General features: G+C 49.7%; 1 protein-coding gene across 1 annotated transcript in view; it reads left to right on the forward strand.

The window, feature by feature from the left end:
• FRMD4A (FERM domain containing 4A) overlaps window positions 1–20760 on the forward strand; it is a 240830-nt gene that overhangs the window by 208330 nt on the left and 11740 nt on the right. The window contains exons 15-22 of the mRNA XM_028156513.2: window positions 1296–1429; window positions 5171–5293; window positions 7104–7332; window positions 8766–8822; window positions 11957–12197; window positions 12968–13135; window positions 14890–15767; window positions 17874–17970. Of these exons, the coding sequence (XP_028012314.2) occupies window positions 1296–1429; window positions 5171–5293; window positions 7104–7332; window positions 8766–8822; window positions 11957–12197; window positions 12968–13135; window positions 14890–15767; window positions 17874–17970 (1927 nt within the window). The remainder of the gene's footprint in view (window positions 1–1295; window positions 1430–5170; window positions 5294–7103; window positions 7333–8765; window positions 8823–11956; window positions 12198–12967; window positions 13136–14889; window positions 15768–17873; window positions 17971–20760) is intronic.

Below are 20760 nucleotides of genomic sequence, written 5' to 3' on the forward strand. Positions count from 1 at the left end.
TGCCCTGACTGAGACAGTGACCCTGTGAAACCCGGTACATGCCCTTGACTGAGATTCGAACCTGGGACCCTTTGATGCACAGGCCGATGCTCTAACCACTTAGCCATGCCAGCTAAGGCAAAAAAAATCAGCATTTTTTAATGAAAAAAAAAATTTAAACTATGTATTAAAATTACTGGCTTCAATTTCACTTTCCCCTTCATTGTACAAAGTATATTAAATTTTGCTAGTGAAGTTAAAACAGGTATCTGACATATCCTATCTAATAAAGAGGGAATATGCTAATTGACTATCATGCCCTCACAAAGATTGTGGTGCCCACAGCCAATAAGAAGGGAATATGCTAATTGACTGCCACAACCTCAAGATGGCGGCGCCCACAGCCACAAGATGGTGGCGCCCAGTCCCCTGAGCCCTGCCGGGGTGGCAGGCATGCGGCATGGCCAGGCCCACCCCCAGGCGGGTCCGGCCACTCCACGAGCCTGCCTCCGGAGTCCTCCAGTCCCCTCAGCCCCCCAGCCACCCAGGGCTTGCCCGAGGCACAGGTAAGCCTCAGATGGCAGCTGCCCAGCTGCCCAGGGCCGGCCTGAGTAACAACCAAACAACTGAACAAGCAGGCTGCATGGGACGACCAGGCCGGCAGGGGGTTAGTGAGGGACGATCAAATGACTGAACAGCAGGCTGTGTGGGGTGACCAGGCCAGCAGGGGTGCCATGAGGGGCGACCAGGCAGGCAGGAGTGGGCAGTTAGGGTGACCAGGCTGGCAGAGGAGGGTTATTGGGGGAGACCAGGCCAGCAGGGGGGGCAGTTAGGGGTGACCAGGCCAGCAGGGAGGGGGCAGTTGGGGGCAACCTGGCAAGCAGGCAAGTGAGCGATTAGGAGCCAGTGGTCCCGGATGTGAGAGGGATGTCCAACTGCCGGGCCGGTCTAGACCAGCAGTCGGACATCCCCCAAGGGGTCCCGGATTGGAGATGGTGCAGGCTGGGCTGAGTGGACCCCTCCCGTGTATGAATTTCATGCACCGGGCCTCTAGTCTTAAGATAATCAAGAAAGTGAAACTTCTTTTTCAGGTGTGTAAATTTTCCTGCCAGTGCTTCTGACCAGCTGTAAAGTCCACTACTTGCTGAGAATTCTCTCCTCACACTTGGAACCTTGCAACACCTGTTTTATTTCACACTTCCTTGATTCCTGGGGTAAATCCCAGGTCCACAGTGTAGGCTCCAGTTAAATTTCTTAGTGGTCCAGATGTGTGTCCCCCACTGAGCTGGCCTAGTAACCCCACTGTTTATTGACAGGTTCTCAGGAATCGGATAGCTCTCAGTCCGCCAAGAAAGACATGCTGGCTGCCTTGAAGTCCCGGCAGGAAGCGCTGGAGGAAACGCTGCGCCAGCGGCTGGAGGAGCTCAAGAAACTCTGCCTCCGAGAAGCCGTAAGCAGTTACTGTTGCTGCCTGGGGAAGTCTGTATTGTCTGAGCCCTCATCTGTCTTCACATATTTATAAAGGGGAATGGGTCACAAGGAGATCATAGGAGGAAAACAAGAGCTCCTCACACATAAACGTTGGAAATATCCGACCCCTCTGAGGTGCCCCATCAGAAACAGAAGTGGTGATGTTAATGGGACTCCAGGGCACCTGTGAAAGCTGAGTCTCAAGTGGGACCTCACTAGAGACCAGTCATGGTAGCACCTGTAAATAATATTGTTTGCACGATACCCCTTAGTTTATAAAGCATTTTCTCATATGTTCTTACCTCCTTGACATGGTTTGCCACCATTTTCTAAGACTTTGAGTCTGAGCTGACTGTTGTGGCTTTTGTTCCCTTGAGGCTGTGTCAGATACTATAACTTTGGAAATCATGCTGGGAAGCATCACTAGGAATCATTAAAGAAACAGGATTTCACTTTATATATAATTCCCTTTAAAACTCATCTAATGTGACACTCTTTTAAAAAAAAATGAAGTCTTAGCCTAGTGATATCTTTAAGTTTTATGCATAGCAACATTCCTCAAGCTCCTGTCTGCACTGGTCTCAGGTTTCATTGGGACTCAGAGGATGTGACAGGCCACTGTTGTATTTATTTGAATGTCCTCTTCCACCTTCTTTTGTATATTCTGCAATTCTCTGTTAGCATGCTTGATGAATTGAGTTTTTAATGCAATACACCTTACTGTGCATGTGTGTGTGCATGGACATGCGTGTGTATGTGCTTGCACCTGCACAGGATAGGGCGGGAGCCCTCCAGGGAGCCATTGTAGTTCATATAATGTTACACAGAGCGATACTGGCGAACAGTTGAGAATCGGAAGTATAAAGAGGCTCCCAGACTGTATTCCCCTCCCCGCAGTAATAGTGCCTTGCCCCAAGCCAAATGAACCAGGGGGCTTAGAATGAGATCACATTACATTTCCACTTGGCTTAATTAGGTACTGTATTGATTTAAACCGGAGCCAACTCAAACCAGACCCACATTAGCACAAACCACTGCAAATCTTAGGAAAGCACATGCCCTGAGGGAGGGAGGGAGGGGGAGGAGGAGTCCCCAGCAAGCTTTTTCTTGATGTCCTAAAGCTCCCAGGGAAAGGTGTGGCTCTCTGGTGATGACCAGCATGTCCTCCTCTGGTTTGCAGCAGCCACCGGCATTTATATAAAGAATATGCTCAAAGAATTTAAAAAGTATGGCTTTGGGTGTCTGCATTTAATAATTTGTAAAGACTTGTTTTGTTTTTAATAGAGACAATGTCCCTAAACCCAGCAGGGAGTCAGCATCAGAAAATTGGAGAAACGTGTCGGGGCAGGGTTAGCATGTGTTAAAGAAGGTCTCACTGTGTCTCCTAAAACGAAAAGCAAAATCAGGAAAACAAAGCTTTCGCTTCTTACAATGTTGACAGCACAAAACAGCTTGAGCAGAAGGAATACCCTCTCTGGCACCAGGCAGATTGCTTTGTGACGTCTCCCATTCTGGTCTCCCGACGCCTCTGTAGTCGGGGGCAGGAGAGCCTCGGCTGCCTCTGTCTGTGCCACACACCGTGCCCCTCCGCTCCGGATGTCAGGGAGCAGTTTGTCCCCTGGAGAGCTAGCGGGGCAGTCAGAATGGGTGGAGCGGGAGCATTTGGCAGAAATACCAATACGAGAATTTAAGAGGAACCAAGCCAAGCGCCACAACAGTGTGTGAAATCCTCCTTCCTCGTGTGGCTCTGGCTACATGTGAAATCGGATTAAATGTGGAGAATCGGGGCCTTGAGTCAAAGACCGTCAAGCAGATGGTGGAAAATCAGTAACCTCGTTTTTTAAAACGTAGTATTTTGTTTTAAAACCACAGATACTTTAGACTTGCCATATTAACCACGTTCCCCTACTTTTTATACGTTTCAGGTGAAAAAAGAAAGTCCTGACAATATAAAATTCTCAGTGTGCATGTTGTTTATAGACTGACTTTGAGGGAAGCAGATAAACATGTCACAGAATAAACACATAGGACTTTGGCAACATTTAAACCACAATAAAAAAGAAACAGAAAGGAAGAATGAGCCTTCCACGCTCAGACAGTGTGCCATTGTCCTTGAATGCTCACACCGGACAAAAAGGCCAAGGGCTCATTCTCAGGTGCAGAGCAGGGAAGGGGCACCGCCCAGGGGAGCGGGGAGCGGGGTGCTGGTGCACTCCAGGTGCACTCACATGCACGCACCATTGCACATGCCCATACACCCCAGTGTGTGCGTGTGTGCATACACACACCCCAGTGCACACCCCATACCCCAGTGAGCGCGCGCGCATGCACACACACACAGAATGGTGGGAGAAGCCAGACCACTCCTCTTTTTTAAAAAAAACAACACATATTTTATTGATTTTTTGCAGAGAGGAAGGGAGAGGGATAGAGAGATAGAAACATCAATGAGAGAGAAACATCGATCAGCTGCCTCCTGCACGCCCCCTACTGGGGATGTGCCAGCAACCAGGGTACAAGCCCTTGACCAGAATCGAATCTGGGACCCTTCAGTCTGCAGGCCGATGCTCTATCCACTGAGCCAAACCGGTCAGGGCCACTCCTCCTCTTAGAAGGTGGATCAGCACCTGGAATCTGCGGGTCTCAGCTTCCCGCCTGTGGGACACTCGCACTGGGCCGCCCGACACAACGGCCTTTCGTGACGATGCTGAACTGTGAGCTCTTCCTTGAGTCTGTGCAGCACAGATGTTGATTTGGGACTAGAAACCAGGGCTGGGCTTTGCCACCTGTGCCAGCCACCTGTGCCATTGGCAGCTCACAGCGGCTCTCCCAGGATTTTCTTGTCCCTGGAAGTGACTCCTCACAACTGATACCTTGGCTCCACCACATGGATTAGCTGCTGACTCAGATATGATCTTTATTTAGCCCAGACATAGCCCCTCATATGGAGCCCAATTCTAATCTGGACTCATGCCACTGACCTAGTGTTTGCAGGGTCATTGTCACTATGGCCATGTATCAACTAAGCTCACTGTCATTGTACTCGCAACGATTAGATTTTCAGAGTCCAAAATATACACTCAACAGATCTGTTTTAATAGATGTGTCAATATTATGGCTTTATTTTCAGTTCTTATTTGAGTAAATTTAATGTCTTTTAAGCTCAGCCTGTTCCCTGAGTGTTGGCCTGAGGGGGAATAATTATTATATTTAGTTTCTAATTTGTCATACGCATTTTTCTGGGATTTTCCATATAGACACCACTCTTCCTAAGAAAGCCTATGTGGAAGACACTTCAATCTCAGCTGTCAGTGAGGGAGGACGGGGTGCAGGGGCACAGCACGGGAGCCAGAAAGATCAGAGATGTGTGTGGCACGCAGTGGGCATGCAGGAATCACTTGGGAGACTAACGAATGGATGAAATACAAGTTTGATGATGAAATCTAAAGCAACTTTGTTTACGTGACAGACAGTTACTTTCGGAAGAACTTTTCAAAGTGCATCCGTTCTGTAAAAAAGGCTGCTCTCATCCATTTTTAGAGAAATGACATCACATCTCAAAAACTCTTATTAACGCTCAGGCATTTTGCTTAAAGGCACTGTTTTGAATGTGTACATTGCAGAGTGTGAGGTGTGTGTGTGTGTGTGTGTGTGTGTGTGTGTGACCTGGAAACAAGCACCTGGCCCCTGATCCCGCCCTCCTGCTGTTGCACATCTGCAGGAGCTGACGGGCAAACTGCCTGTGGAATATCCCCTGGACCCGGGGGAGGAACCACCCATTGTTCGAAGAAGAATCGGGACGGCCTTCAAGCTGGATGAACAGAAAATCCTGCCCAAGGGAGAGGTGTGTCCTCCTTCCTGGTGTTGGGTTCTCTCACATCACCCTCGCTGTCTGTTAGTTGGGGCTCCCAGGTTTTCTGTCCCAGCTGCAGCATTCTGCACGGTGCCCGCTGCCCTTTCCCCTTTCTGCGCAGTGTTTCCCTTCGCCTCTTGTTACATTCGCAGGTTGGTCAGTACGTGGCTCCCAGGGTAGGGCGAGCTAGTTGAGCGTTCCTAAGCATTTTGCTTTTAGTGCAAGTAGTTTATCTGACAGGATAGGCCTGTCGCAAGCTGTGAGGTGAATCTTGGGAGAACCATTCTAACAAAGCCCATTGCGTGTCTTTTTAACGGCCTCCCAACCCTGGTTACTGAGAGCATGCCCACTGGTTAGCATGCAGGTGAAGTCACCGGAACACGGCGCCCTGGAGTGGGTGGAAGCGGGGGCCAGTCTGCTGAGATCCGCACCAGGAGGTCCCAGGGGGCTGGGGGCTGCACCGAATGCTTCACCCAAATCTGCATCTTCACCTGGCAGTTTCCTGTTCTGCACAATGAAGTGCATTGCAGAGTCCTTATTTCTTTGGGCCAGATCCAGGGTTAAGTGAGCTACTACTATATTTAGGAAGTTTAACTTGGGTCTTCACACCTGCTTGATGAGCAATGAACTTGAGTAGATTGAGGTGGAGAAGGGGATGTTACAGGACAGGTGCAGCCTGTGGAAGAGGCAGAAATATAACCGGAGGGCGAGTGGGATTTAGAAGACCATCTGGTCAAGTATATCTCACACCTGCTGTCATCAGAATTACCTGGGGAACTTCCTCTCCCCTGTGCTGGGCAGATACCAGGCACTCAACTTTTATGAGGAGACCCCACCTTAGTGAGTGTTCCCCCCCGCCCCTCAGCCCCATTGTCCTTCCCGCAGTCCCATCTCACCGCACCTTCTCACCAGCTGCTCCTTCACACTTGTCAGCAAAATATGCCTTTAGTTCCTGGAGAATTCCATGTGCACCCCCGTCTTCCTCACCTGTCCCTGCATATCGTGGTTCAAAATCCCTCAAAAGGAAGACCGCAGAATTAGCTGGCATGTTGCAGAGCTGCTCTCTGGAGAACCAACTCCCTTTTCTCTTGGAAACACACTTGCACACTCCCCCCTCCCCCACAGCAGGCGGCCATCTGTGCAGACTGGGCTGCCAGCATGTGCTGGGCTCAGTGTAAGCAGTGAGACTCCTGGGTGTCCACAAAGCCATGGAGCAGTGTTTGAACCAGGGCCGTCAGCACAGCTGGCTGGTGGAGTCCCACTCACAGCTCACTCCGTCCTTGTCCCTGCTGACTCGTTTCCAGGCTCCAGCACAGAGGGTTCAAAATCTGAGAGACAGAGGCGTGTGGGGAAGGTGGGGGAGAGGGGCACGTGGGAGCTCCCGTCAGCAGGCCCACAGAGCAGGACAGAAAGGTGCTCTGAAAATAGTGCTGCATCCTGTGCCCATTCAAACCGAATGGGTCTGAATTTCCATGAAGGCTTGGTCTTCTTGAACCATGTGGAGACCATGGAAATGAAGCCAGGAGGCCCCAGGCTCTCAGCATGGGGTCCCCTTGCTTCTCAGTGATGGATCCCCTGTGCAGACCAACCTTGTCTCCAGAGTGGAACAAGGGCCACGGTCTCAAAAGTGTGTGTGCCCAGGGCACTGGCTGCCAGAGATTTTAGGAACAGGATCACTGCATTAGGCAGTGGGACTGCTGGGTGCCTAGTGCTGTGGCCCCCAGGAGTAAGGAAGGCTGGCTCGCCTTGAGGGGCGGGGGCGGAAAGGACAGAGGTGAAACCCTGGCTCTCCCTCCCACAGGAAGCCGAGCTGGAACGCCTGGAACGAGAGTTTGCCATTCAATCCCAGATTACGGAGGCTGCCCGCCGCCTCGCCAGCGACCCCAACGTCAGCAAAAAACTGAAGAAACAAAGGAAAACCTCCTATCTGAATGCCCTGAAAAAGCTGCAGGAGATTGAGAATGCCATCAATGAGAACCGCATCAAGTCTGGGAAGAAGCCCACCCAGAGGGCCTCGCTCATCATTGACGGTCAGTGCTGAGCCCCTCCCCACGGCAGGCTGCCCCCACTGCCCCAGGAGCGGGAGCCAGGCCTGAGAGTGGGCCAGAGCCCAGCTCCCAGCATGCCCTAAGCAATCTAATTAACCAGTGAGGGCTATTCTGTTAGGAATGCTGACAGAATCCGTTTTGACATCATCTGTACTAACTGGTGACGGGACCCATCCAAGCCTGCAGCCATTTCTTTTTCATCCTCACCCAGGGTATGTTTAGACAGAGGAAGGGAGAGAGAAACATCGATGTGAGAGTAAACATCGATCAGTTGCCTTGCCTTCCATACACACCCCGACTGGGGATCGAACCAGCAACCTAGGTATGTACCCTGACTGGGAATCAAACCTGCAAGCTTTTGGTGCACACAAGGACACTCCAACTCAAGAATATATCTTCTCTATTTTGCTACCTCTTTCAAAATAATGTTTTCATCATACAAGCCCATTTGAATTAGAGAAGTAATTAAGATTCTTCCTAGTTCCTTAGCCTGTTTATTTTTTTAATTTTATATATTAATTTCAGAGAGGAAGGGAGCGGGAGAGAGAGATATAGAAACATCAGTGATGAAAGAGAATCATTGATCAGCTGCCTCCTGCATGCCCCACACAGGGGATCAATCCCACAACCTGAACATGTGCCCTGACCAGGAATCACCATGACCTTCTGGTTCATAGGTCCATTCTTAACCACTGAGCAACACCAGCCAGGCAGCATGATTTTTTTATTTCAAAAGAAAAACACTAAACTTGGTATCCAAAGTCCTGTTGCCAGGAGAGTTGAGCAATCCCAGACAAACCAGCTCCCTAGCTGTGCCTCAGTTTCCCCAGATGTTTAGTGGGGAGGATTACCTTACTGTCTCCCTCTTTAGCACGTTCTCATGGTTAGTTGAATGGGGTCTATGAAAATAAGCTTTGTAGAGATAGAAGCTGAATTTAGCAGCTTCCCCCCCCCCCCCGCACCCCAACACCACCACCACCACCACTAATGGCTTAAGACATTTATTGAGAAGCCATTTGTTGCCCTGTGAGCAAAGCCAAGTTTCTCACCCTAGTTTCACATTTGTACAATCAATAGCAGTTCACTTCCTATAGGTCGATCAGAACATGCCCTGGGAATGGGCTTGAGACCATGGTGTGACCTAACCCGGCCAGGCAGCCTATTGGATATAAAGCCACTCAGCATTGCAGTGCCCTGTCTAACAAGAGCACAAAGACATTGAGTGTCGGGGGTAGGGGTGAGCTCATGAGCCATGGCACGGGCTGTCATAGAAATGCCCAGCAGCATTTGGATTGTATTTCATGGATTCTCTCTGATTAGAAAGATAAGGATATGCTAAACACATGATTTTTACAGACAGGCCTTTGTCTAAAGGATGTGATAAACTCTCAGACTTTTGCTTTTTGTCTTCTCAGATGGAAATATTGGCAGTGAAGACAGTTCCCTCTCCGATGCCCTTGTTCTGGAGGATGGTAGGTGGTTGGGAGCACTGGGAAGGGGCTCGGATTAAACCGGGTTAAGCTATGTGTAGCCTGGGACAGGCCAGTGTAACGGCGAGAGCCAGGCCAGGATGGCCCCAGCTTCCCTGCAATTCTCTCACTGCCCGATAGTCACTGAGTTGGTTGGGGGTTGCTGGGCGCTATGTAAACCATTTCTATTGGAATTTTAGTGTTTTCTGTGCCTGAGAGGTCAGATTTAAGGGGATAGTCAATGAGTTGTACTTTACTTTATTAGTTGCCAAACCACATTTTTACCTAAACAGAGAATCTCTACACCACACATAGTTTCCTTTAGCATATTCATATTTCTGGAGGAAAGAGGCAGACATTGGTTTGGATCACAAATCAAAGATTGAAACCTGCTAGGAGAGCCTGGAGGGAGCAGGAAAAACAGAAGTGACCCCAGCCCGGACCCCTAGGCCACACCTGACATAGAATAGGAAAGAAGTCCAACCCAGAACCATCTCCGAGCACGTTCCTACGGATTTAACCCCAAACTTGTGAGCCAGGACATTAATGAAATGGAAATATATTAAGTGGCAGTTAATTTTTTACCCCTTAGGGAAAACGCAGGTGGGCAGTGATACATAGCTATTTAGATGGAAAAGATAGAAGGTCTACCCAGGTCAGACTAATGTGGATAATTGAAAGAATAATAATAATTGCTGTTAATGTGGGGAAAGGCTGGTGGGTTATTTACCCAGTCGTCTTGGCCCTGCTATTATCAATCACACTGTAATATTCTTATGGTCACTTGGTTACGTGGGTGGGGAGGAAGTGGGGCTGCAGGGGAGAGAGAGCTGTGTTTTGAAGATCAGAGATCCAGCCCTGGTTTTGGCCTCTGTGGACTCCAGTCTCTCCGGGGGGAGGAAATGAGAACAATTTCATGAGATTCCTTTGTAACTGAGGAGTTGGGGGCATTATACATTGTCACTGGCTAATTCTGATGCATCATTTATGATTACCTTCTTTCCCATGTTGCAAACCCCCAGACTACCCGGGGGTGTTACTGCCTCACTAGTGCAGGCTTACCCCATCTAGGGGCCCTTCCCTTTACTGATCTAAGAGATGCAGGAGCCGGGGAAGCATAGCACATGCTCAGGTCTTGGGGACTGAGAAGTAGTCTGTGAAAGGAACACTCTTTGGAAGTGATTTAGGATCACATGAATTGTTATTGGGGTTTGAGGTTTCTTCTGGGTATTGTTCCCCTCAAACTCCCACCTGGGCTTCCACAAGGAACACTGATTTTTTCCTGCCTCTCTGCTCAGTGCTGCCCTCCAGGGGGCTCTCACCACTGGATATCTTCCCTAACCCCTCCCCAACCCTCCCTGGATCCTACCCTTTTGTGAACCCTGCCAGATAACTAAACAGGACTTTCATCCTAATGCATCCATGCCTAGTTTTCCTGTGGCTTTCAGACCTAATCCTGACACCTGAATCTGGAATGAAAGGGCCCTGTCAGTAGGGCACCTTGCTTATCTCGGCACCCACAGATGGTCTCTTGCTCTTGCACTTGACCAGAGCTCCTCCCTGTCACCCTCTGATCCTCCTTACCAGCTGCTGGGCCAGCTGTATCTGGTCCTGGCTTCTTCCTTTCATTTTCCTCTCTGCCAGGCCACTGCTGAAATCCCTTCTGAACCACAGCTCTTTGCCTGACTAACTGAATTCACTTCCTCCGAAAGTCCTATGGCCATTGATGTTAGAGTGTTACTCCCCTGAGGGTAGGGCATGGTCTTCTATCCTATATAATAAAGAGATAATATGCAAATTGACCATCACTCCAACACACAAGATGGCCACCCCCATGTGGACACAAGATGGCCGCCCTCGTGTGGACACAAGATGGCCGGCAGGGGAGGGCAGTTGTGGGAGATCAGACCAGCAGGGGAGGGCAGTTGGGAGGAACCAGGCCTGCAAGGGAGGGTAGTTAAGGGGTGATCAGGCCTGCAGGGGAGGGTAGTTGGGGGCAACCAGGCCAGCAGGGGAGAGCAGTTAGGGGTGACCAAGTCTTCAGGGGAGGGCAGTTGTGAGTGACCAGGCCAGCAGGGGAGGGTAGATGGGGGGGACCAGGCCAGCAGGGGAGGGCAGTTAGGAGTGACCAGGCTGTCAGGGGAGGGCAGTTAGGGGGGACCAGGTCTGCAGGGGAGGACCAGGCCTGCAGGGGAGGGCAGTTAGGGGCAATCAGACCGGCAGGGGAGCAGTTAGGCATTGATCAGGCTGGCAGGGGAGTGATTAGGAGGTGATCGGGCTGGCAGGCAGAAGCAGGTAGGGACAATCAGGCAGGCAGGCAGGCGAGCGGTTGGGAGCCAGCAGTCCTGGATTGTGAGAGGGATGTCTGACTGCCTGTTTAGGCCCGATCCCACTGGACATCCCTTGAGGGGTCCCAGATTGGAAAGTGTGCAGGCTTGGCTAAAGGACACCTCCAACTCTCCCCCCACCCCCATGCACGAATTTCATGTACCGGGCCTCTAGTTCATTTGTAATAGTTGTAGCCCATCTCCTTCCCAAAGAACCTAAGGCAGTTCCAAAATGAAAATATTTTATGGGAACATGTTAAAAATTGTGTATACAGTTCTTGAAAAAGCAGAGTTGGTACCTAGAGCCACCAGTAGATCATTACTCTGAACAGATATGCTTTTATTCATTTTTTTCTAACAAATGACTTATTGATGACCTACTATATATCAATAACCATTGTAGACACTAAGGATATAGCAGTTAACAGACCAGACAAAACCCTCATGGAGCTGAAATCCCCCAAAGCAAATGAGATATGTCCTGTCTATTGAAAGAAAATGTACAACAATGAGGACATTTTGCTGTTTGGTATGAAGCAAGTGTTAACCCATGGGATTTAATGAAATTTGGGTTTACTCCATTTGTAGCTCATCAGAATTGAGCCTCCTCTTCCCATTAAATGCTGCTCATAGTTTTTATTCTGGATTGACTTCTTTGGCAACTGGGGAAGCATCATGGGCATCTTCAAGAGTGAATGCTGGCCTGGCCCCTGGGTGTTGCTATTGGGGCAGAGGTGGATGGGAGCCTGTCTGGAGTCAGTAGGAAGGACGACCCTTGCTCAGTTGCTCTCTCTCTCCGTCTTTGCGCAGAAGACTCTCAGGTCTCCAGCACACTGTCCCCCTTACAGTCTCCTCACAAGGGACTTCCTCCTCGGCCACCATCATCGCATAACAGGCCCCCTCCTCCCCAGTCCCTGGAGGGACTCAGGCAGATGCACTATCACCGCAATGACTATGACAAGTCACCCTTAAAGCCCAAAATGTGGAGTGAGTCCTCGTTAGATGAGCCGTATGAGAAGGTCAAGAAACGTTCCTCCCACAGTCATTCCAGGTGAGCTGGGTGGGGAAGGCTACAAGAGGCATGGTCAACAGCTATTGAAAGCATCAGTGGGCTGTCCCAAATGGCATCCACAAATTACAAAATCCAAATCAACCGAACTCCTTCCAGGGATTGACTTTCAACAGGGATGCTGACCTATCCAGGTGCAAAATTGTCATCCCAAGGGAAAATGGGGGTTTTGGCTCACAGCCAACATGTTGGAAGATGGTTTTAATGTTTCTAAATTCCACGGAAATTAATCAGGAAGTCTTGGGCAGTACTATTCCAAAATGGCAAGTGACAGCCTTCTCGTAGGAATCCCGAAGTGGTTCAGAACCCTAAGCCATCAGCCAACAGGATTCTGGAGCCAAACACTGTAATCTCAGCTGTGCATTATCAGCTGGTCACTGGGCTGATCTTGGAGAGAGGTTTTGGAGAGGCATTTTTGGTTGACTTCTCTGGTTTTCTCATGTCCTTTCATTACACCATTTAAGCTCCAAGTGGGTGTCCAGTCAAGTAAATGTTTGTCTGTTGGAAAACAGAAACTGCAGTTTAGGACAGTGGCTTCACAGACAGCCATGCTCCCTGTCCCAGTGAAGGCTGACCAGGACCCAGGGGCCAGGGATAAGGATTCTCAGGGAAAGGCTCGGAGGTCGGAGGGAGTAAGGGTGGGAATCCTGAGCAAGCCCACCCAACACCAAGGTTGATGTCTGGAGGCTAGTCAGCTCCTGGGCACGGGTGCAGCACTGTGGCGGTGACCAGTGGCTTCCTCTGGTTTGCAGCAGCCACAAGCGTTTCCCCAGCACAGGGAGCTGTGCCGAAGCTGGAGGGGGAAGCAGCTCCCTCCAGAACAGCCCCATCCGCAGCCTTCCTCACTGGAACTCGCAGTCCAGCATGCCGTCCACACCAGACCTGCGTGTACGGAGTCCCCACTACGTTCATTCCACAAGGTGAGTCCACCCGGCCCTCAGGCCACTGCCTTTGTAAAACTGGATATCTCTGGCTCCAACTGGCCCAGATAATGGATGATCTAGAGTCAGGTCTGAACTAGTGAGGTCGTTTCTCCTTAAAATGAAGCAGAATTTAAAACTGAGCTGGCAGCAGTCTGCCCACTGCCCATGCCTAGTGGGACCAGGAGGCAGCTGGAGAATCCCAGGCAGACAGTGCGCATGGAAGGGGCCTAAGCAAAATGCAGGCGGGAAAGACCGGCAGATTAGCAGGGAAGCATGATGGGGCCACACCACCTTGTCCTGATGAGGTGATCTTTACTGGAGAGTCCTCCTGTCGCTTTTTACTGGGGTCTAATTTATCACGGACTTTTTAATGCCTCAAGGTATAAATTCATTAAAGAACAAAAGGAATGGGCAAAAGGGAGGCTCCAGTGAATCAGGCCTTCATTTTCTAAAAAGAAGCAAAACCAAAGCCACCATTCCATTTTATCAAAAACTGAGTCTGTAGGGATCATACCTCAAAGGAGAGAAGGTGTGGGCATCCTTAAATGGTAAACCATTTTATATCAGGTAGAGCACTCCAGGCAAGATTTTCTCACTCATTTTAGTCATGCCTTTATTCACTCATGCACCACATATTTATAAGGTGCCTCCGTGTAGCAGGTATTATTCTAGGGGATAGAGCAGTGAAAAAATCAGACCACACCCTGGCTCTCATCAGACTTACATTTCAGTTGGGCGTCATAATAAATATCGGTCAAGTGGTGATAGCACTAAGAGGAACAATGAGCCAAGCAAGGGGCAAGAGAGTGAACTAGGAGCTTGGAGAAGCTCTCTCTCATAAGGTGAACTTCGAGCAGAGACCTGAATGGATGGGGGTGGGAGGCGGGGGGCGGGGAGCAAGCTGTGAGGATACCGTAGAGAACAGCAGGTTAAAGCCCTGCACACAGGCCTGAACTTGGCATGTTCCCAGGAGGCCAGTATGGCTGGAAGAGAGTGACGGAGTGGTGTGGGACCAGGGGCCACATGATGGGAACTTCTCATTCTCCCCTGGGTGACCGTCAGAGCTGAACTCCTATCTTCGTGTAATTGGCCAACAGGGCCACCCTGACCTTCACATGTGGCCCTAGCATTGTCTGCAATATTGATGGATATTTGTAGGATGGATTCCGATAAGCAGAATGCGTTACAAACAAAATGGTGGCATGGTAAGTTTTTGCATCAGTCGTTTTCCATGTTCCACCAACCCTGCCTTTCAGAGTCTTCATGGAAATGGAAATCTGTTTCTGTGCGTTTCATAATAGTATTTGGTTGAACCATATGAAATGTCTCCATAAGGCCTGTGTTGACCTGCAAAAATGGGCATTTCATTTGGTTTAACACAATGACTGGAATAGGCATTTTCTTTGGTTCTCTCTGTATCTATGGAATTCCTTTACACTTAAAAAAAAGGAAGAAAGAAAGAGAGCCCTGGCTGTTGGCACACTTTTTGCAGAGGGAACCCTTATGTGGGTGCTGTCTTCAGTCTTACCTCCCACTGGGAATCAAAATCCCAGCAGAGGCCCGGCTTGACTCCAGGGGTCAGCCTTGCTCTCCTGCCTCCTTTTCACCCGAGAACCATGGGAAGCACCTGGATTCCCAGGGCAGCACAGCTCTGTTTCCCAGCAGCTGGAGGCCCTCTCCTGAGTCCCAGGTTGCAGAGCCCCCAACCCTCCACTGGGCCCACAGACCCACCACCCATCGTCTTCCTGCAGGTCCGTGGACCTCAGCCCCACGCGCCTGCACAGCCTCGCTCTGCACTTTCGGCACCGCAGCTCCAGCCTGGAGTCCCAGGGCAAGCTCCTGGGCTCTGAGAATGACACAGGGAGCCCCGACTTCTACACCCCGCGGACTCGTAGCAGCAATGGTTCAGACCCCATGGACGACTGCTCATCCTGCACCAGCCACTCAAGCTCCGAGCACTACTACCCAGCGCAGATGAACGCCAACTACTCCACCCTGGCGGAGGACTCGCCCTCCAAGGCGCGTGCCAGGCAGCGGCAGAGACAGCGGGCGGCGGGCGCGCTGGGCACAGCGAACTCGGGCAGCATGCCCAACCTGGCCGCGAGGGGGGGCGGCGGCGGCGGCGGGCACCCACCTGGCGTCTACCTGCACAGTCAGAGCCAACCCAGCTCGCAGTACCGCATCAAGGAGTACCCGCTGTACATCGAGGGCGGCGCCACGCCCGTGGTTGTGCGCAGCCTGGAGAGCGACCAGGAGGGCCACTACAGCGTCAAGGCACAGTTCAAGACCTCCAATTCCTACACCGCGGGCGGCCTGTTCCGGGAGAGCTGGAGGGCCAGTGAGGAGGGCGATGCCGGCCGCCTGACGCCATCGCGCTCGCAGATCCTGGGGACTCCATCGCTGGGCCGCGAGTGCGCCCACGACAAGGGCACGGGGCGCACCGCCGTGTCCGATGAGTTGCGCCAGTGGTACCAGCGCTCCACCGCCTCGCACAAGGAGCACAGCCGCCTGTCGCACACCAGCTCCACCTCCTCTGACAGTGGCTCCCAGTACAGCACCTCCTCCCAGAGCACCTTCCTGGCCCACAGCCGAGTCACCAGGATGCCCCAGATGTGCAAGGCCACGTCAGGTGAGAATGGGGACAGAATGGGGTTGGCCCTGAATGAGCAAACTGTTGACTCGATTTTCAAGGGCTTCCAGAATTTCTTAAGAGTCTGCGGTGAGGAATGAGAGATGGTTAATTCCAGAAACCTAGCTGTCAGATGTATGAGACTTGAGGTTTTTCAGTCACCCCTTTACCCCTTCCCATACTGGGCCTGGTCTTGCCAAGAGTGACAGACTTCAGAGGGGATGGGACAGCACATTAGATCCTCCCCAGTGGATTGGGCCAGCTCCTACTTCAGCTTCCTCAGCAGGCATGCAAACCATCCCTCCAGCCACTTCTCCTGGTGAGGACAGAAATCAAAGAAGTTAGGTGTCTCAGGGTTTACCTAAGACACTGGTCAGGTGGAGACCTGGGTGGCACCTTGCAGAGGGTGACTGGCTTAAGGCCTTGGCTTGTGGAAGCCTTGAAATTCGGCAGGTGCGTCCCCCGGTGGGGCAGGCTGGTGGAGCCTGGAGTGCGGCACTTGACTTCACTGTGACCCATGAATGGACCTCACTGTGACCACATGGATAACTGCTCCTTGCCTCGCTTTTCAATGGTGTTAGGATATAACCACAGTCATTTTTGTAAAGAGCTTTCAGAGTTTCATAATCAAATTAAGGGTTACTTTATTTTTGTACTCAGAGCAGGAGGAATTAAGTAACAAAGGGAAGAAACCCTGCTTTCCCCTAAGAAGTCACACTGCCTTCCTACTCCCTCTCTGAGAGAATCCTGGCAATAATAACAACACTTGTTCAGTAGTGGTGCTGGCCGGGCTCTGGGCCTGGCACGGACTAACTCATTTCCATGCTCCTGGCATTCATAAGGAGAGGGGAACTCGTGCAGTGGCGAGATCCTGCCTCATACTGACTGTAGGAAAAGAAAGGGGGAGGATGTTGACATGTAATAAAAATGATTTTAAAAGTAGAATGAAATGAGAATCAATAGCAAATGGAAGGTACTGCAAGTCTGGACTTGTGCCTAGAAAGTGGTTGAAGATTAGGGGAAAGGGGTGATTCTAAAGACAGAAAATAGGAGGTCATCTTTGGGGAGCTGAAAGAGATTCTGAGGGCCTAGAGAGAGCAGGGCAAAGAGGAAGGACCTGCTGGCTGCCCAGGTGTTCCAGGCCATAGGGATCCTTGGTTCTGAGCCTTGGTTCTGGCTATTATGGTGCATCAGTCAAATGACAAGTTCCAGAGATAATAATAAAAATGCTTCAGGCAATCATGAGAGAACCATGGACTTCAAAACCCCAGAACCATCTCCATATTCCTCCACCTGTAAAATAAGCCCAGTGAAGTCTGCCATCGACTTTCCGGAGCACCGGGAGAGGGAATGAATGGACATGCTGAGCCTGTTACCCTGCCGGAAGCAGCAGCGCTCCGAAGAGGGCTGGGAGGGTTTATGTTCCATCAAAGCGTTAGCACTTGTCTAGTAGATGTGTTTTATTTAAAGAGATTAGGCAAAATCTTTTGGAACATGTTTTAGGCTGAAAATGTTAAGAAGTATATCTGTGGTTTTCTGATGAAAAAGATTCCATTCCCAAGAAAGCAGAGGATGCATTTAAGGAGACTTTACTTCTTACTAAACTTCCCAACTGGAAAAAGTCTGCCCATGTCAATAAACGCCTAGTAGTCAGATTTGGATGAGCTATTAAAGGCCCAGCGCCCTTTAAAGTGTCCAAAGGGGTAGATTATAAGCCTGAAATGGCAGACAGCAAGCTCTGAGAACCTTTCTGGAAGTTCTCTGTTCAAGACACAGGCACAGTTTTGACACGGGCCACATCTACAAATGCCCTGAGGTGTCACTTCCTGGTGTCCAGAGAAATAGGCCCTCCTGCACTAGCCCTGCCCAGGACTCCCTCAGAGGTCTGTGGGCCGTCAGGTTCTTTGCTACTGTGGAGGCTGCCACCATCCCAGGTCAACTTGACTGAGGATGGAGCTGCTGCATTGTGTGGAGGAGATGCATGGGTGTAGGGGGTGGATATTTGCCCACTGTGGCCCTGCAAGGGGTCACACCCAGCATCTCTGGAAAGAAGCTCCTTCACTTGACTGGTGTCTGACACATCTTTTCTGCACCACCTGCATACAGCTGCCTTACCTCAAAGCCAGAGAAGCTCAACGCCATCGAGTGAAATTGGAGCAACGCCCCCAAGCAGTCCCCACCACATCCTAACCTGGCAGACTGGGTGAGTTCCGATCAGACCTTTCATCCTCCTCTTCCAGGTTCTAGAATGATCCTCAGCCTTCCTCTTCAGGAAGAGTGTAATGAATATGAGATTCTAGTAATGGAGGGTTTATCAGGAAAAGAATGGCGAGTGTTCTTCATTACTAGGAACTTTCTTCCTTTCCAGAAAAGGCCCATGAACTGCTGTTCCTTCTACCCCTCTCCTTTCCATTGCTATCCTTTAGATGGGGAATTCTCTCTACTTCCTTGTAAAGCTGGCCCGTGGCCCCAGAAATGTGGGGAAGTGGGTGTCACAAGTCCAACTGCACTGCTTTGGTCAGAATTCCAGACAGCATGTGACTTAAGTTCCAATTATGACAGGACAACTTCAGAATGCCAGACACAGAAGAGGAAGGGGAGAAAGAGACCCGTGTGAGCACCCTGGGCTGCCTCTGGTCCCACGTTTTGCCTGCTCCTCAGGGTACTCACTGCCTTGATATCAGGATGCATCTTGAGAAAAAGACGGGAGGCTCAGATCCCATCTCTGTCCTGGCCAACCACTTAATCAACACACAAAGGGGATCAGGTATCTTGAGACCTTTAAGAAATGGCCCACAGCAAAATAACCCAAAATTCAACTCTCCTTATAGCTTTCAGCATAAACAAACATCGTAATCTCAGGGATATTTAGGATGTTCTGATCTGCTGCAGAGTCTGAGGGGGTACACGTAGCTTGCTGTGCTCACAGTTCCTGCCTCTTCTGTTGCTCCTAAGACATTACCTCTAAATGGATGTTATATACTATCACTATCTGTTGGCTAAAAAAGTAAAGGGTCCCTTTATCTAGCTCTATTCAGTTTCTCATTTTCTGAAGCATCGGTGGGGGTGTCTGGGAAAATATGACAGCTGTCTGTGAGTTGAATCATCAAAAAACAACAGGACCAAAATTGGCTCCACTGACCACATTTCTGACTCTCATGCTTGGCAGACATTTTTTGTTTCTGCAAATTTATCTGTAGTAATTTAAAACCAGGCTTTATGGGTCCTTAGTATTTAACAGAAGGTAGGAGAGCTAATGTTTATTAAGTGCTTGCTGTATACTCAAAGGTTGGAAGCTTCTTCTAACATATATAAGCTCATATAATGTCATTGCAACCTCGCTCGGGAAGTATCACATCTTTTCATTTTATAGATGAGGCTAAGAGAAAATAAGTGCTTTGCCCAAAGTCACAATGGCTGGTTGGAGCTGACACTCCAGCCCTGTGCTCTGTGAGACATAAGCCCTGTCTCTTTCCATTAGGCCAGTCGTCCTTAAAGTGCAGTCCCCAGACCAGCAGCATGAACGTCACCTGGGATCTTGTTAGAAGTGCGGGTTCTCAGGCCCACCCATGGCCTACTGAGTCAAAAAGTCTGGGGGCGGATCTGGAAGTCTGTGTTTTAACAAAGCCTCCCACTCAAATTTCTTGTGTCCACTCCCACTTCTTGGTCTGTCTTTGGAGCAGCAACTTCCCCTCTGTCATTATTACAGATCATGAAAACACTCCATTATTCACCATCCACACTCCAGCTCTAGCTTGTGTGGTCTGGCAGCTGCTAGGCCTAGGGCCCTGGAGTCTCTCTAAGATTAATTCATAAAAAAATGACAGATCTTCTGTATCTATGGTACCTCCACTGGTAAATCATCTCACCTAAATAAGGAATTTTAGATTCCAGGCTCTTTCTCTGGATCCCCAGATTTTCTCCATCATATCCAATTTTACCTGACCCAAATGTATTTATTTAAGTGACAGCAGCCTCCGGAATTTACAAGCACCCCTCAGATGCACACACAGTGAGCTGGTCTGGAATCCTGCCTGGGTTTCACCAAACATAGCTAGTGAGGACTCAAGACAAATTTGAAACAAAAAGGTATTTTGGTTCTTGAAGTAAACTCTTTCATCAGATTGAGTTGAATTATCATTAATAACTATTTTCTGTGATGTGACAAGAAAATGAGAAATGGGTAAAAAGTGCCAAAGCCTGCCTTCTACCAAAACTAGAGAGGTCTTTTGACTCGCTCATGGGGGTTGAAAGTTCTGTGTGACTTATTTGTCACTAACACTGGGCGTGTAGTCAACCAGTCTTTCCAATGTATCAATGAGCTACAAATCATGTCTGTGTCAGTTCCTCTCTTTAACATGACCTCTCTTCTCTTCCTCCTCTGCTTTCCTTTGTTCAGAGAAGCAACAGAACACTCGCCCATTATGGACGGGTCTGAGTCTCCAACTCACCAAAGTACTGATGAGTAGAGGTATTGTAAGGGAATGTTTTGTTCTTACAGCCCTTCCCCCTTCACTGCTTTGGAGTGTGTGATCTCAGATGTGTTGCATATGTGTTGCCCTTGCCCATATCATAATCCCCAGAAGGAAACATCTGCATGGTGTGGAAGCCATTGTTTTATGTTGATTTCTAGATACATGTGGAACTATATGTTTATATGTATATTTTTATATCAGATGTTAGGTGTTCTTACGTGACTTCCCAGAAAAGACCCCAGAGTGTGTTTTAGACCTTCCCAGACTCTATGTACATGCAGAATACTTGTAGACACTTTTACTGATTTAGTAACCCCTGTCCATGGAAAGAAAAGCATCATGCAATTTAAGTTTCAGAGCACAAAGGGCAGACTTAGTTAGCAGAAGCACTGGAAAATCTCCCATGCTATCCTCCCAGCATTCTTAAGTGGCAGTGTGTAATCTACCAAATACTGCAGTGTCCTGCTTTCCCAAATGTGGTCCATAGAACAGCATCTCCATCGTCTTGGAGCTGGTTA

This window comes from Eptesicus fuscus, chromosome 2 (genome assembly GCF_027574615.1).
Source record: "Eptesicus fuscus isolate TK198812 chromosome 2, DD_ASM_mEF_20220401, whole genome shotgun sequence".
NCBI classification, from domain to species: domain Eukaryota; kingdom Metazoa; phylum Chordata; class Mammalia; order Chiroptera; family Vespertilionidae; genus Eptesicus; species Eptesicus fuscus.